The sequence below is a fragment of the Lonchura striata genome, chromosome 1A (genome assembly GCF_050655825.1).
Source record: "Lonchura striata isolate lonStrDom1 chromosome 1A, ASM5065582v1, whole genome shotgun sequence".
Lineage (NCBI taxonomy): Eukaryota > Metazoa > Chordata > Aves > Passeriformes > Estrildidae > Lonchura > Lonchura striata.
The window spans coordinates 21,399,552-21,417,506 of NC_140741.1; the positions used below are offsets into that span (position 1 = coordinate 21,399,552).

The window sequence follows — 17,955 nt, forward strand, 5'->3', positions numbered from 1 at the left end:
TAACTTTTTAACCACTTATGTTGCCTTGCAGTTAGTGTGAGGTTTTAGATGTGTAGAAAGCTTGCATCATGGAAAATAAATTCAGATTTAATTAAAAAGAATGCAGAAGAGTGTAGCATAAACTGATTCGGTAAAGGATTAATTTCTTGACTGTGTTGCAGAGGTGTGCACATTTATGCCTTCAGGGAAAACCTGAGTGTAATTTATTCCTGTCATTGCATTTAGGGAATGAAATTTTGACTCAGCTGAGAGTTTTTTCCATAGTAGTTGAGCTGTATTGTCTCTGACAGAGGTGTTCTCTGTAGACGATTTTTCATATCCTTTTTCTTTGAATTTTAGAGACTAAGACAATAGAACAACAAAGTGGCTACACATTTGACAACAAAGGACTGATCACAGCATTTAATTTTGCTGGAAATACTCGCGGTGGCAACTGAAGGATCAGCTACAAAGATCAATGGGAAGGGTCTCATCACTACATTTTCTTGAAATTATCGTGACTTCTGAGTGATACAGGAGGGTAATTTAATGCAGCTGAAGGTTTTCTGGGAAATAGTGGTGTGCTTCCCCCACCAGAATGCTCTTTCTAACCAGCTACTGAAATGTACAAATTCTTGTGGTGTTTTTATAATTTGATGGACTGAAAGGAAATGTTCTTCCTCAAGGAACCTGGATGACCGGGAGGGGCCAGGCTGCATCTAATTGAGTTGCACTTCTCAGGTTTTTGCTGTGCAGAATTGATAGATTCAAATGGATAACAGTGCCTTCTGTTGTACATGGATTGCCTGAACAAATGGATTTTGGAGTGCATTATAATTTTTTAAGTGTAAGGACATTTCTTGATACACTGTAAGCCTTGGTTCCATGTTTTCCAATCACCTGCTTTTTACTGCTCGGTTTACTTGTTTGTTGGTTGCATACAAATTTCTGGATTCAGAATATTAGCACACCTTCCCAATTTGGTGTAGACCAAATGAGTAGAGGGAGGTGTCTGTTGGAGTTGCAGAGCATACACTGGTTATGTCAAAGGGTCTTAACAAAATGGCAGATTTTTCCTTGATGCAGTAGTCTTAAATTATTTTCTTAGCCATGAATTCAACTCGCTTGAGTTACAGTAGCTTGCCTGGCAGGTAGCTACTCTAAATTTACATCAATATTAGCTCCTGCCTGGACAAGTTGTGTGGCCCTCTCATGTAGTTGTTCTACATGACAGCTTATTTTTACTATTATTGATTAATATTGGATTATATGTGGGATAATCTCTTCTGTTTTTTTTCATTCATTTCCATTCCAGTGGTAGTACTGAATAATGTGGTACAAAATATTTGCAATATTTTATTTATTTTGATAGAAGAACAGCTTCAAACTTACTTCTTACTGTTACACTCTGTGATTGTATTTCTGGTCTTCATTGCAGTTGGTTATTCTTGTTCCATGCTGAAATTTCTTCTGACAGATTTTTTTCCTGAATTTTGAAGACTGGTTTCACCACTGGAGGTTCAGACTAGATATTAGGAAAAATTTCCTTATGGGAACAGTGGTCACACATTGGAACAGGTTGCCCAGGGAAGTGGGAAGAATCAACATCTCTGGAAGTGTTTAAGCAACGCATAGATGTGGCACTTAGGGACAGGGTTTTGCAGTGAACATGGGGTTAACAGTTGTACTTGATGACCTTAGAGGTCTTTTCCAACCTAAAGGGTTCTATAGGACAAAGTGTTTGTGGAGAATTTAATGTAGAGAGAAAGTGTTAGCAGTACTAATTTGAATAGGTGCCCCTCCTTTAGGTCTACTGGGATCGCAGTTGTGTAGCAAAAAGCAGTAGGGGTGCTTTAGAATGTCAACTTTGGATTGGAGATAAAATGTTTAGACCAGATTTTGTCTCTGTGTTAATTTCTTTATGATTTAAAAATATTCACCAATCAATATTAAACACATACTAATAATCTATTTCTTTACAGCAGCATCCCAAATAAAAAGTCAAATCCTTTCCCATACCCCATCAAATTTTCCACAACTACAGTAAATTACTACTGGCTCTGTGCAGTGCTGAAGCTTTCATTTTGTCATTCTGGGTGAGTCTGATAAATCTGAAGCACTCTGTGCCTTGGCTTCTGGAAAAGGCCAAAGGATCTCTGCCCATTCCTTCTGGAATTTTCCTAGCCTGGCAGCTGTAAGGCAGAATGTTCAGACTCTAAGGCTGTTTCTGTGCTGCTGCTTCCTCTTTCTTTTTTTTGCCTTCCTCTCCCCAGCAGCTACAGAGTAAAGTTGGCCTGGTTCATGTAGGTTTTTCACTGATGCTACTTAGTTAATAGCAGCAGTGAAAATGGCTCGTTTTTAGGCCTATTGTACATGTGGAAAGTTGTGAGAATTCCAGGGTCTGTGTTTCCAAAAGGGAACAGTCTATTTGAGCTGCATTGGACAGGTTCTCTAAGGTCAAGCAGCAGAGGGCCAGGATATCCTTTATTTTGAATGTCAGGTTATGAAAATTACAGATCACTTGCTAACTTAGGCCTGGGGGTGTACTGACTGAGATAGTAAATAGGAAAGCAATACATGCAGTTTGTTGGTGAGTTTTAACAGAAACCACAGAAGTTTTGAAATCATTCGTGAAGTTAAGAAATGGTTTTTGGAAGCTAAGGGCACTGACGACTTTTCTCTTACCTGTCAATTGAAGTTAAGTATTAGGCAGGTAAACTGTTTAAGCCCTTTATTATTTTATTAAAAGAAACAAGATTGTCAAGTTGGGTTTCTTTTAAAGCCCATTTGCCTTCTCTACACTGGTGTGCAGAGTAGAAGATGGATTTATTTTTCTTCTGCTAATGAGGTTGCTTGCACAGCCACAAGCTAATATTTAGGAGTTGATGTGTTCAAGGTAAAATCTGCTTTTGCATAGCATCATCTTGGTGTCACTAAACTGAACTATGGCTGCTCCCTAGTTCTGCTTCTTGTATACTTTTCAAATCAGCTGCCAAGCAAATTTCATCCAGATGTTTCATACAAGAGTTTAATCAGCATTGTGGAGTTGGGAATCTTTGTTGTCTATTTTGCACTGGGGTCAGAGATGTCTGAGGGAATGGCATGTAAAAAGCTTAAATGCCTTTCCCTTCCCAGAAGATTCACGAGCAAATGTTTCTACTGGCAAAAGCAAATGTTAATTATTTTATTCTTTTTTTCTGAAAAGGGTTTTCTTCCAAAAAGAATTACTGGGCTCTGGCCTCCACTTTAACATATGGTTCTGTTTTAACATGATAAATACCCATTTGTACATGATCATAAATAGGTAATGGATTTTAGGTGTTTTCTGAGCTATTGTCATTAAAGGGAGAGAAACACAAATGTGCATTTACTGTCTCACTTTGAGGTGATCATGGAATATCAGATACCAGCACTGCCAACCAAGCATGATGTATTTGCCAATGGAAGGATAGAGAATCATGAATGTATTGCAAAATAAAACAATGTCTGATAACTGGTGATTTATGTTGCCCCCATGCCCATAATCCCAAAGTGCCCTTGTGGGCACCACAGTGGCTTTACATAGGAAATTAGTGTTATGGGGGTTATAATCATAGCAAATGTGAACTTATATAAGCTGCTTTTCCAGATAAAATTAACTTATCCTGGGTGTTGAACTGCATATGCTGTTTTGTCACTTGTGAAAGGAAAATAAGAATCACCACATGTTTTGGCTGCCTCTTTTTGCTCTCTCTCTTTCAGCATTGAAATACATTGCTTGCTTTCATTACGAAGCAGAATCTTTAATTACAATGGCCACCTCCAGGAAGAGTGCAGAATATCAAGCTGAGGAAAAGGTTGAAAAACCCCAAACCTCAACAATCCCCTAAAAACCCACATGTGGACAATCTGACGGAAATGAATGTATTTTGGGAGTATTAAGTCAAAATATTTGAAGAATGTCACACAAAATTATATTGTTTGCTTTAGGGAAAGCAAATTTTTTGAGATTCTTTGCTTTAGGGAAAAAGGCTGCCTGTGGGGTGTCAGGGAGGCATTAAATGCTCTGCTTTAGGATGTGCACTCTGCCTGTGAAGTCCTGGCAGTTTGTGACTCTGGATTCCATCATACATTGTAGATGAAAGACAGTAGGACAGTAGAGGATTTTTTTTTCCTTACTACAAAGCCAGAGTCTGTCTTGAGACTGTCTTGAGCCAAAGGAATTGTAGACAACATGAATGATTTAACTGTCTTGTTTCCAGAATACTTTTCTGTCTTTTTCTTCCCTCCTTTTCTTTTTTTGTCACCCACAATGTTATTGGATATTTCAGGGAGTTTTGAAAAGCCATGAAAAGGTAAACCTTAAACAATTTTTATAAAAATTTTTTCTTGAAGGAATGCAATTCATCAGTTGCATTTCTCTCTGTAGAACAGTCTCTCATTTGACATACACAGATGATACAGAACTTCAGAAGTCCCTCACTTGTACCTGTGGTTTGATAAGCCTCTCTGTGATTTACTCCTTAATATGGGCACTTTGAAATCCCTATACCTTGTACTGAAATTTGCTCAGAGGATAAGCAAAAATGCACTATGTAATGGAGTACCCAGTCCTCATTCTGAGATATGCCCCAGTAAATATTTTGTTAATATTTGCCAGTCTGGTGGTCAGTTCCTCAAGAGCCTCTGTCTCTGATTGAGGACGTTCTTCAAGTCCAAGGGGCTGTTTCTGCAAGTAGGCAGAGAATCGATTTTTCTCACTGCAGAAAAGCATACAGCAGGCATTTCTATGAAATTCCTGATCTTAGGAGTGAAAATAGCTTTCTTTTCTCTGGGATACCAGGTTTAACCCAGGTGGGTGAGACACAGTAGAGATGCATGTTCCCATTGTGTTAAGGAAGCCAGATTCTAGATACCAGGAAGTCTTGGCATAAAACCATATAGTGAAGAGGATGTGTGAACAGGGCAAGCTGCTTGCTTTGGACACCTCTTCCACTGCTACTACCTTTGTTACACTAATCAGAGAAAACCAGTGTAAAATGAAAGAAAATTAAAGCAGTGCTTGGGCACTGCACAGGCAGAAAGTTTCCTGGCATGTGGATCTCCGCAAATACATGCAGATACTCTTCAAATACAATATGCATCATCTGTATGGATGTCAGTACCCTGACTGACAGCAATTAATGAGAGGTGAAGACTTAATGTGATTTTTCTCTGGCAGGAATCAGATGCATCCCTTTAAAATGTCTGGAAACTGCTTGTCCTGACTGATATGCAAGCACCAACATGAGACACTTAGTGGGATTACAATATTTCTTAAAGATTATCAGCATACCTCCTAAAGAGCTATTGAAAGTGCTCTTTGTCTAGGGAGCTGGCAGATGAACTACTCTTGGATTAGAAGAGTTTTGGGGAACACTAATTCAGAGAGAATCTGCAGGCATATGTGGTTGTGATGAATTGGGAAGGGATCCATCTAAATTGAGGGGATGCTTTTGATATGATCAGAGATCTGCAGCATTCCCAATGTTGCCCAAAGGTCTTCTAGAGCAGCATCCAAGAACTTTGTTCCATGCCTGCCTTTGGGAAGAGAATGTGCTTGGGCAGCCCTAAATTTGATGCAGTACTTTAGACTTGAGATCAGAAAACAATTTTGATTACAAGTTGTTCGTAACAGAAAAATGATGTGGAAGTGGTATATTGGTGCTAGAATTCTCTTTGTAGGCTGTATAGAGGTTCACAGTTTAAGAGTTTGGCTCTGTTCGTGGTAGTGTAGGAGTTGAAATTCCAGATACATGGATTTCTCCAACATGAATACAACAGTGTCAGCTTCAGGATTCACCTGAGAGAGTGTCAGGGGCTGCCTGCTGGACATCTGGATTATGTTACATGAAGTGAAATACAAAAACTGTGAAAATCACTTGATAGTTAAAGCTGTTGAGCAACAAAAATTTTCTTTAAATGAGATTTTAGTATTTTTCTCAGGTATGTTATAATTTTCTCATTTTGTGCCCTTATACAAAATGTAAAATTACTGCATAACATAGAGGCCTATTCATTTCTCACAGAACTGTTCACCATTGAAGTTGTTTATCCAAGAATTGTTCCTCATTTTCAACAGGTTTGTTAGTGAAGTTGCACATATCCATCTTCCACCACTTTTCATGCACAGAGATCTTGGAAATGAACTTAACAAAAGGAAGAACAGTGCTTTGAAAAGAGAATATTATGCATAGCAGGTTATTTTTAGAAAACAAGAACTATGGCTTCTGAAGAAAATATGAAACCGTAAATATTTATACAAGCATGCATGAGGTAAAGAAATTAATATAAGACAATATAAACAAAATATGTTCTTTGATCACAGCTGTAACATTTATTTTTCATTGCCAAACAATGTGTGACACTTACTTTTGATTGCATGTGCTGTTGGAATAACGCCTAACATAAATCACATGAAATGTTTTGGGGGCTCAAAAAGAGACCAAAGAGGCCATGCACATTTCTTTTGATACTAAAAGCAAGGACATGAGCCCAGAACTGCTGTGACTGGAGGGAGCCTGCTATGTGCTACATTAGCAGATTGAATTGCAGGATCATCACCTTTGTAAAAAACCTGAAATATTAAACTGTGTGTTGGCTTTGAGGGCAAGAACTGACAAATGCAAAGCATGCATTGGTGACAAGAAGAACCTCTTCCTAGCTTAAAGAGTTCTGTACAGTGTTCTCTTAAGCTGTGCTGAATTTGCTTTAAAAACAGTAATAAATCTTATTGCTTAGGTCGAATGTTACATCTGTTGTGCATTTATATGGGAAGAATAATATTTCTTAAAAAACTGTAACATGCCACCTACCAAGGAGCCAAATCTCATTTTATAGCTGCTTTTCATACAACCATGAAACTTCTTTGCCAAAACACCTGAGAATTAATGTTAAACAAATGTGTGTGTTATCCAGAGTTAATATGTGCATTTGTGTAGCAGTGTGTTTGTTAATCTCTTGACTTGTGCAGGCAGCTGTTCACTTACACTCATTGGCTGTGAAAGAACATAACTGATGGTTGACACAGAACACCTGAACACAGTTCTCAAAATATCAAACTAGTGAAGACAGTCATCTGCACCAGAGCTTCGGCCAGTCTGCTGTGCATGGAATTCATAAAGAAGGCACTGTCCAGCCTTCCACAGGACAAGAAATGAATTTTCCAGGCTGCAACTGCAAGCCTAGTATTTGTATCAGTGGAGTATTTCTCTGATGGTGAGTTGCTGAAGTAGCCTGTTTGTTAAATTGCATTGGTTGATAATGCTTACCCTTTACTGTATGAGCCACTTCTATGTGTCCTCCACAGACTGTCTTTCTGAAAGCAGTACTTAGTGGTCTATGTTTTTGAACTAGGGAGGCTGAATTAGTGTAGTTTGCCCAAAGCCATAGCAACGTGTTGCAGCTGGCATGAGAAATTAAAATCTGGCTCTGTAGAAGTGCCTGGGAGTTTTGCTATTGGCTCTAACAGAGCTAGGATTTTACCCATGCAATTTGCTAGGTCCTGGTGTTTGGATTACTGCTGATACCTTCCACAGAAGCTCTGCCAGAATGTACTTAATTTATGAAATTGCTCAGCAACAGCAAGTTCCACTATTGAACTGCAATTCCTCTTGAGGCTTTGAAGTGAACGTGATGGATAGGAAGCAGAATTCCAGATGACTGGTGGTATCATCTGCACCATGTGTGAGGGTGCAGGTTGGGAAGCCCCTCTGCAGGTGTTAACAAACATTCTGGATTGGTTGTGAGGTTGCAGGTTGTGATTGCCACTTCTAACAGGTTCTAAAGAGTGTATTTGTTACCCAAGTAAATATTTGGCTCCTGTGCTGCCTCCTGCCCTCTGGCACTGTTAATCTTTTTTGGACTAGAATCACATTCTTAACCTGAATTCTAACTCCCAGTCTCATAAAATAGTAACTTGTTTCATCTGGTCCCCAGCAAGGGTGAAATAGGATCAGTGTTTGCTTTCTCTTGTTGTAAGGTATGTTAAATGAACACTTTAAATAATTTAATTACTCATTTGATTAAATTACTGGGACATTACCCAATGTCATGCAGTTTCCTGCTGTTTTTTTTTCTGGCAGAGCTCAAGCTACATGGTATTGTGTGTACATCAGGAAAACTCTCCATAGTCACATAAATGAGATTCCGAGCAAAGTACAGAGTATGGAAAGGACATATCAGTATATGAATAATGGATTTTTTCCTTTTTTATTAAATGCATTTGCCTTCTATCTCTCAGTACCATGTAGATCAGCATGTGCAACTACAACAACTAAGGGTGCCTTAAGCAGTTTGTATTTAATAGAAATACTCCATACTATCCTTGTTACACAACATAACTTGCCTGCCCTGAGAGGTTGTTGTGCAAAGTGTGGCAATGGGGCCAAATGTCTGCACCTTTGTGTAGGGATTTGAGCACAGCCATGGGGCTGGCACTGGGCTCTCAGCAGCAGTTGTGGCTGAGTTCTGCAAGGGTTTTGTCCTCACAGGGAGAGCACACCCTGTGTCTCATGTTTCTCCTGTCATGAGGATCTTCCTGGAGGATGCAAGGGGTTAAACAAAACTGCAAGGAGAATAATTCAGACAACACCACAGTGCATCTGACTGTGCGCTGAACTGAACTGGTTATCACCATCCTTTTGCTATGTATAGACCACTCAAATGTGTCAGCATGAGGTGAGATTAAACAGAGACATGGAGTCTAGTGTGGCAAGGATCATAATTCTGCCAAAAAAGAATCAACTCAGGGTGAACAGCATGATTAGCTCAATTTCTGTTAGTGTTTTGAAGAAAAACTGACAAGGATCTGTCTGCACCATTGTGATGGAAGGAAAAGAAAAAGCCAGCCTGGCCAAGAGAGACAAGAAATAGCCTAAACGTTGAATGCACTGGAACACTGCAAAGAAGAGTGACTGTCCAGACTGTTCAGTTACAGAATATTTACCCCATTGCATTGTTAATCAAAAGGTTTACTGGTTTACATGAAGGTAGATCTAAGGTAAAGAAGTTGCAGATACTTTCCTATTGTGCTTCTCTGATCTGTATGTACTTTGGAACCTGGGGCTGTCTGAGCCACCAGGCTGGAGGCTCTAAAGGAACTTTCCTTGCTGCCAAGGGTTGTTCTGTCAAGAAGAGACAATTCTGCACAGTCTCAATTATTGTGGTTCCTTCTTCCTAAGTCTGGTGAAGGCTTATTTGATCTTTTGTTTAATGGGATTTTCCATTGGTGATTGATATTCTTCTAATAAAATACACAAACCACTGTCACTGTGTGGCTGAAGTAGAAGCTGGTTTTGGTTGCAAATCATTCCTGGTTGCCTGTCTCAGAAGGAGTGCTTGTGTTAGTCTCTGTCTGCTCTGATAAAGCTTTGTTACCCTCTCACTTTGCTCTCTGTTCTGTAGCTTCACAATGCAGTGATCTTCCAGGGCATCAGGATGTTGTCTTAGATCTTCAGTTTCTGCTTTTTGTAAACACATAAATTTGCTCACTTCATTGTGATTCTGGATTCCTCTGTCCTCTTCTCACATGTGCACCTCTTTGGGGTTTGTGACTGTGATCTGCTGAATTAGGAAGAACTGTGGTGTGGTGCTAGATTTTTCTGTCAATAGATACTCCCATAAAGCATGGATAATGAGATTCTCTTACTGTTCTATTTATTTAGATACAGTTTCATGTAAAATGTTTTCAAATAGATTTTATGCAATTTTTTTTTCAGTGTTTCAGGACCAAAGTACTGAATCAAGATCCAAATCCTTAAATTATGAAATTCTGTAATTGTGTTGCAGGTTGGGGAAGATACAGAAAACATGAGGCAAACACATCCAAGATTAACTATGACAAGAAAAAGAGAGTATTGCTTTGCTTATAAACTGTACATACTTAGTATTTATCTTAGTATTTATATTTAAAATATCTCCATATTTTTGCTTTGTTCCAGTTTTGGGCAGGGGAAGATTTAATTTGTTTCTGCTTTTTATTTGGGTATGGAGCTGTAGTTGACTTTTAACTCTGGATTTTACTTTATGACAATATTGCTGCAGGAAAATATAGCACCAGCTACCTAATGTCAAAGGATGTGTGCTAGTTTATTTTGTTGCCTTTTTTGTGGCTTTCATCCAAGGTCACTTGTGCCATGGGACACCTGAGTCCAAGATTTATTCTGCTGCAGGAGATTGCCTAGCAGTACACTAACAGTTCATAATCTAAAGAATTTTTGAAGCTATATTAAAGCACAGGGAAACATTTTATCCTTCTCTGAATGGTTCCTGTTTCACAACAAAACTTTGTGCAATAACATTTTCTTACTTTTTTAGAAATATCCCCCTTTTGGTTGAGGAAAAAAATAGAGGGCAAAAATCAGCAACTGTGGACCTTTGAAGATATACAGATGAGCAGGATATGGAATGCTAATAGGTAGATAAGGAAAAAAAATAAGCACACTACCTAATTTTAGGCACCTAATTTAGATTAGGAGGCTTATCTTGTTAGGTTTTTGTTAGGAGGGTGAGAGATAGCCAGAGTTCTGCTCCTAAGGCATCAGGTGCTCAAAGTCATCATCTGGCAAAGCCTGCTTCCTTCTCATAAGGCAAGCTCAGGGAAATGTGCCATCCATGTTGGGTGGGGAATTCTGCTAATTTGAGCGCACCCCCGGTGGGTTTATTTTGAGGGGAAAGAGAAACACTCAGGAGGTTTATAACCTATAGTAATTAGAGAAGAAAAGTCTCCACATCTTGTTTGCTGGTTGTGTGCAAGTGAATAATCAGTTTTGTTGATATTTGTGCATAAGAGAGATTCTGAAACATGACTAATTTGATGCATATGCTTTGTCTTGCCATGATAAATTAGAACCTTTCCATACCCAGGAGCTGAGCTGTAGCTCTTCTTGATTTAAAGTATGTTATGCTGCCTTAATTGCACCATTTATCATGACTTTCTGGTGCTTTTTAATTTTGCTTTTTACTGTGGATTCTCTAACCTAAGTAAATGATGCTACAGCATTCAGGAAACTTGGAGGGCATTCAAGGCAGCACTTCATCAGCTCTCTGAAAGATATTCTATGAACACCAAAGTTGTAGGACCTTGAATAAAGGCCATTGGATTGAAGAGCTTGGAACTCTGCAGGACAGAAGCACCTAAAGATATGTAAGGTTCTGATTCTGAGTTACTGAAGGTGTTGTTCCCCAGGGCCAGTGGTGTCCAGATCTGTCTTTTAGAATTAGGGGAAAGCCCTAAAGAAAGGAAACAGCCCTTGGAGTATGTTACAGAGCTGCATTTTCTATTGATTTCTATTACTCTCCTTCCTTGAAGACTTAGAACCAGACCTTAGTTCAGGTTAGAAGGGAGCTTAGGAGGTTCCTACTCAACCTGCTGCCCAAAGCACAGCCAGCTCAGACATCAGAGAAGATGGCTCAGAATTTTATCCAGCTTTCTGCTCTTTCTGTAGGATGGGTGGGGGAAATTTGAGGGTAGCAGAATAGCTTGGTTGGCCTGTGTGGGCAGAGATCATTAGGAGGGCAGATGCTTGACTTGTTCAAATGTGATAATGGCAATAATCTTGAATGAAGTGGCTCTGCTTCCAGCAGAGCATAATTAGCCTTTGCATTTGAAAGGAAATGACCAGGAAAAGCAATAAGCATTAGGCAGGAGTCCCACTACCATGCAGTTTCTAACTCTGGAAACCACAGCTCGCTTCAAGGAGTGTTGGCTTCAATCACAAGAGTATGTCACTTCCTCAGAGCAGGCCAAAAGCTGAAGCATGAACTGCAGAGTTCTGTGGCATCACAAACTATAGAGCTGTGGGGGAAGGGAAGATGTAAAGGGAGAACCCACATGAGAAACCGATGGCTGTTTGGACTGCCAAGTGTCAGCAGGTGTCTGGTACGTTCTGCCTGCTGAGGAAAGCAGGAGGCTTATTGTTCACAGGAGAAAAGTATCTCTCTGACAAAAGATCTAAGCATGGGAGAACCAGATGGATGGAGGGACCTCTGAGGTTTCAAGGAGATGGGTTGCGACCCCCATATTCTTCTCCAAGAACACAGAGCATATTGGTGGAGGAGAAAAGGCTAGACAGGGAAATACTGGCTTTTGAGGGTTGTGAAAGGCACCTGCTGGCATTTACTTTGTGCTGCTGTCAGGGAAAGCATAGGCACATTCCTGACCCTGAAACTGCTCAAAACATAGCATAGATATGCACAGGCAGCACAACTGTGTCTTCCTAGTCTCCAGTTTTGCTATCAGACTTCACTTCTTTGCGATGATCCCTCCGTGAGAGGTGCAGGTACATACTTATATAATTGGTATAAAGTTTATTTGTACAATGTATTGCCTCTCTATGGATGTACTGAAAAGGCAGATAGGAGACACCGGGCAGTGGGAGGGTCTAGCTAACAATGTGGCATTGAGGAAGAGGGGATACACGGGTATAGGCAAGTTTGGGGTGGGACAGAGGGGGAGGGAAGGTGGGTGCGGGCACGCGTGGGCAGCGCGGGAGCGGCTGTGCCGCTGTCCGCGGTGCTGAGCGCTCCCCGCCGGGGCTGCCTCTGCTGTCTTCTTGCATCGTCTAAAAAAGATGGGCTGCTCTATAATCTTCCCGCCTATAACATCTCTGTGTCATTTTGCAAATGGTGTGGCCCGCTGGAAACCAGGGATTTTCACCGTGGCAGGTAACTCTGAATATCTCCACCTAGAGCCACATTTCCTATTTCCTCACAGAAAGCTGCTATTATGGAAATGACTGTCTGCTAAGCTCAGCACAGTGGGGAGTTCTCAGGAAGATGATTCTTCTGAACATGCCTGGGAAATGCTCCTGACAATGGCTACACCAAAGCAAGGAGCAACTCCTCTCATACCATCCCAGCACATCACCTGACAGAGTTGCAAAACCTGAATCCTTAAAATCCTGACTGAACTGATGTAGCTGAGCTTTTGTATGCTCTTGATTACAATACTTGATTGCCTAGAACTGCTCACAGTACCTAAAAATATCTGATATATTCAAACTATCAGCAACACATCCAGCATATAGTACTGAGTGCCACCCACTGGCTTGAAATATTTTTTTCACCATGTGCCTGACTTGCTACAGGAGCCAAAAAGCAGGAGAGAGACAGTCAGGAGAGACATTGAAAGGAAGAGTCTCCCTCATTATTTAACATGTTGTATTTGTTTAGAGTTCAAAGTTTTGTAGTACTAAAAGCTCTTTGTGAGGTGTGATTGTTTAAATGGGTGCAATCTCTCTGATGGTGATGAAGTGCTGCTTTGAGTCCAGCAGTTCTGAGGAAAGCTGATGGCAAAAGGCAGTTTTATAGGTTTTATTACATACTTCTGTCATGGTGCTCCACGTTGAGCTCAGCTGTACCATTCGATAGATGAGTAGCATTTAGAGATTTAAACTTTTTAGAATATGGTAGATTTATTTTTCACTTGAATGTGTCCTTGGATTTTTTCTGACTGAGTATGTATGGCTGTTAGGCTCACAATCTCAACACCCAGCATCACCTTGGTTTCCTAAGCCAACTGAGCATCCAGGGAAGGAGTATGTGAAAGGAAAAGATCCTAGATCTCTAAACACATGCTTTCTGATGCTGGAACTTCTGTCAGCCATCCCTTTTAGCACCTTTCTGAAAAGCCATTGTTAGTAGTCTAGGACACTTTTCCCTTCTGTTCCTAGGTTTATCTTGCATTGGGTCCTGTTTCTGTTTAATTCAGGGAATGATAGAATGCCTTTATTCAGAACAGAAAAGCCTTGGCTGTAAGAGTCACAATGTTGATTTGCAGCCTTTGATATATAATAGCTTTATTTCTCTGTGTGTTGTTCCTTGCACTTGCAGGAAGGAGGTGATGTTTCATCTACAACAATCTTACTTTCAACATAAGGACTAGTCCTCAGGAGTATTGTTAGCATAGGATGTTTTTGTGTTATATATTAGATTTCATGCTATTCTAGAAACCTCTGCTTCATTTTTCCTACGTGTTCAAGTAATGGCTGTACAAGGGAGGCTACTCATCTTGCCTGTGTCAAGCAAGAACTCATTTCAGCAATTGATGTGCCATCACCCAGTCTTTGCCTGCAGGACTCTGTTCTACATAGGGAGGGTCAACCGTAAAGGAAAACTCCAAGAGAGAAGTACAACCATTTATAAACCTGTGACAAAATGAAAAACATGTTTCCCATTAAAAGCTGAGCCTGAGGATGCCTAATGTATAATTTTTCATCCTGTGATCTTCAAGAATGATGTACACGTGATTTTTGGAGTTTTTTAATAGTGATCCTGTTAGGAAGATCAGTTTAGGCAGATCTCAGCTAGCTAGCAAGATGATTTTCATTATGCATGTCACCAATTTGTCAATTTTTCAGTTCCAAATGACTAAATTTCTTATTAGGTTTGATTGCATGAGATGACAGGCACAGGTTTATTTTCCCTTTTCTTTGCAGTATTCAAAGCCTTGTGGATGGTGGTTGCAGGAAGGTACCTGATACCTTCAGACACCACAATGTTTAAATGAAGTAAGATATGATTGTCTGGCAAGCATATTCTGTTGAGTGGAAGAGAGCTTTGTTAAAGCAGAGCAATATCTGTTATGTCTCTGTTATGAAATACCAGTTTTCTGACCTGATTATTCACATGGAGGTTTTAGAGAGACACAATGGTCTCAACATATCACTCCTTTTCCAGAGCTATCCACTACCTAATTTCACTGGTCTCTGATGTGCCTAGACTGTGGGGAAACATCTTATGTGCTTTTTCTTCCCTGCAAAGCAGGAAATTGCCAGTTGTGCATTACCAAAGGAATGAGAATTTAATGGAGAGCTCTCTCCGTGCTTCACTGTGGTACAGTTTTGCAGTAAATTTGCCAATGGCTTCTGCTGCCCAACAGAATCCACACCCTAAGGCAGTGTACAAAATGTTCTATTTTTAGAGAACATGTCTAGGTGATGTCTCTGTGATCTTCAGAACCAACAGATTAGCTGTGGCAGTGTGTTCATCCTAACACACAAGGGCAAAACTTCCTAATGTAGTTGGAACAGAACATTGGCCCAGATTACCTGCAGACCTCCCTTTTAGCCTTAAATTATTCCAGGATTCCAATAAAGCTCCCTGAGCATGTAGCTTTGTAGAAGCAGTGCTGGAGCCATTGCTGCTGCAGCTGCCCTTGGGCAGAAGTTTGTCTCCAAGTGCTGTGGTATTCACTTTCCCTCTGAACAGAGAGAGACTTTGCTTTCTCAGGATTTCTCCTGAGAGAAGCTGTGAGAGAAGCAGAGAAAAGAGAATTAAAACAAGTCTTATCTCATTTGGTGCTCCTGTGTTTGTGTTCTTGTGGAATGTGTTATGGAGATAGTTTACCCAAGGTGAGTTCTTAATTGGGCACAGGTGATGATGTTTTGGATGGATTGACCAATTAGGTCACAGCTGTGTTGGGACTTTTGGGGAGAGAGTCACGAGTTTTTCTAGTTTTCCTAGTTAGTGATAGTTCTTGTTAGTGTAACATAGTTATAGTATAATATAGTATAATAAAGTAATTGATTAGTCTTCTGAAATCATTGGAGTTCTGTGCATCTTTCTTCCCACGCCAGAGATCCCAGCACCAATACAATTGCTGCCTTCCTTTCTTCTGAGGAGCATGGAGGAACTCAAGAGAGAGTTTTAGGGGATTGTGGTGTGGTGAGCAGGGATTGTGCAGTCTGAGCACTCCAGCACACTGCAGTCCTGACATGCCTCTGCCTCCCTGCATCCCATGCTTGGTTCACTGCTTGCTCCCATGGATGTGGCTGGATGGCTGCTTTTCCGCAGCCATTCTTGCTCTGAAGAAGAATCCATGCAGCCCAACCGAGCCCCATTGGGCACCCCTGGTGTTTTGTGACAGGCTCAGGTATCCCCAGGTATGAAAAGCTAATCCCACCTGTGTTCCCACCCCGTGTTCCACTGCTCTTCTCCATGAGTGGGTTTTCCCTGGGTTCCTCACAGTGTTGCTGGTTGCACAAGCCAGCACAAATTAATTCAGGGGTCAGTCCTGCATCTTTACTGGGATACAGATTTCACATGCCCCTTTCAACTGCTTTCAAACAAGATAAATCACACAAGGCTTGAACCTTTATTTTCTACAAATTGTCTTTTTCAGTCCTGTGTGCCATGAAACATCCCTATAAACAAGCAGGAGCTGAAAGAACCAGAGTTGCTTTGAGTTATACAAAAACCAATTTTGAGCCCAAATAGTGACATTTATAGAGGCAGGTGGCTTGTTGAATAGTATGCTCAACTGCAAGCCATGATTCTAAATGTCAGTCTGGGAATGCCATAAATCCTATCTAAAATGTGCTCAGGTTGTTTTACATTTCAGCATGTTAGCCCAAAGCTCCTCAGACAAGAAAAGAATAAGCAGTGTGGGTGGCACAATTGTTACGTTTTTAGATCCCAAACATATGCTTTTAGCAATCAGGACCTCATAAATTTTCCTTCAATGCTTGTCAGTGTTGCTTAGTTTTCCAGCTAGGGGCTTTGAACTCTGCTGGCCCTTCTCCAGAGCTATCATCTTGCTTGCACTGACGTCTGCAGTTTTGGGGGTCTGCTGAAAAGCTCCTGAGGAAAAAAACCACAGCCTTTACTGGTGAATAACAGAACTTGACAGGTAGGACTGAGACTTGTTCCCATTTTAAATGGGCCTTCCTTTACTCATCATCCTCTCCTTTCTACTCCCACCCCTGCCTCCATCCAGGGCTGCCCTGCACTCTGGTCCTTTTATGTTCAGCCTTTGGCAGCCTGTGCTGCTCCTGTACTCCTTTCCTCTGCAAGTTTCCAGCCAGGTTGGGATTTGGGAATCCTGCTCAGCCCCACAAGAGGATCTGTGTGAACAGTGTCACCAGATTTCAGGGTTTTTTGCTTAGTGCCCATTCTGACCTGCAAATAAGCCTCTGTGAACCTGCTAGAGACAGGCTGCTTGTAGGAGTTCTTCTCAGGGAAAAAAGTTTGAATTTGTTTTGATTTCATATTAATTCTTTGTGATTTTTACCACATTTTAAAATTTTTGGGGGGTAGGGGTGTGGACTTGGGGCTCTGTTTTTTGGGGGGGTTTAATTTTTTAACCTCCCATGTATTGCCCACTATTCAAAGCCTTTTGACTGGTTTCTCCTGTAAGCTGGGCTCTGATGGGTTCTCAGCAGTGCCTTTAGAGGTATCTTTTACTTATTTGGGGTGTGTCTGATGGCAGAGGAGAGGGGCATGAGTGGGACATGGGGTTGTTTGCAGAACCTTAAACACATTCCTTCTGAAATATTTTTTCCTCCTTTTGCTGAAATCAGATTTTAGCTTAATAAGTCCAACACTGTAGCAGACGCACCACAGGGATTTATGTCATCTTTGGAGAGGAAGAAAAATTGCAGGAAGACTGATGTAGTGCTGCAGCTTTCCAGTGTGGTAAATTTAAGGTACTCAATTTACACTATTATAACTCTTCAAAATTATAAAAGAAAAATACCGCTGAAGCTCAAACTATGCTTACTTCTTAAATGCTAAGATTAACCTTTTGTGAAATCTTCATGTTAAACCTACCTGCAGTTTGGCAGAAGTTTAGGGAGGAGAGAATGAAATAGTCTGTAAAGATGATCATGATGTAAGATGATGTTCCCAAAAAAAAACGGTATCATTCTTTTATTTCTATTTATCTATCCTGTCTTCCAGAGAGCACTTTTTGGCTATCAAATCAAATTTATTTAGATCTCTCTTTTGTGTGACCAAGACATTGTCAGACAGTTCCTGGCTTTTAACTGCTTGATTCTGCAACCTTAATATTTTTTTAACATTGGTTTGTCTATAAATTCATACACTTTGTTTTAGGAGCAAATTGAAAAAAAACAGCTTTCCCAACATATAGAACCATATGTATCCTCACAGGGGCCAGCAAAATGGCTCAACTATTTAGACTATCTAGCAGAGACCTCCACTTGAGTTAAGAGTGTG

General features: G+C 40.5%; 1 protein-coding gene across 2 annotated transcripts in view; it reads left to right on the forward strand.

Moving 5' to 3' along the window:
* The window catches only part of IPO8 (importin 8), a 49,681-nt gene extending 40,419 nt beyond the window's left edge, over positions 1 to 9,262 (forward strand). For both annotated transcript variants that reach the window (XM_021539987.4, XM_021539988.4), the window contains one exon: positions 340 to 9,262. In XM_021539987.4, the coding sequence (XP_021395662.1) occupies positions 340 to 437 (98 nt within the window). In that variant the 3' untranslated portion in view covers positions 438 to 9,262. The remainder of the gene's footprint in view (positions 1 to 339) is intronic.
* The last annotated feature ends 8,693 nt before the right edge of the window (positions 9,263 to 17,955 follow it).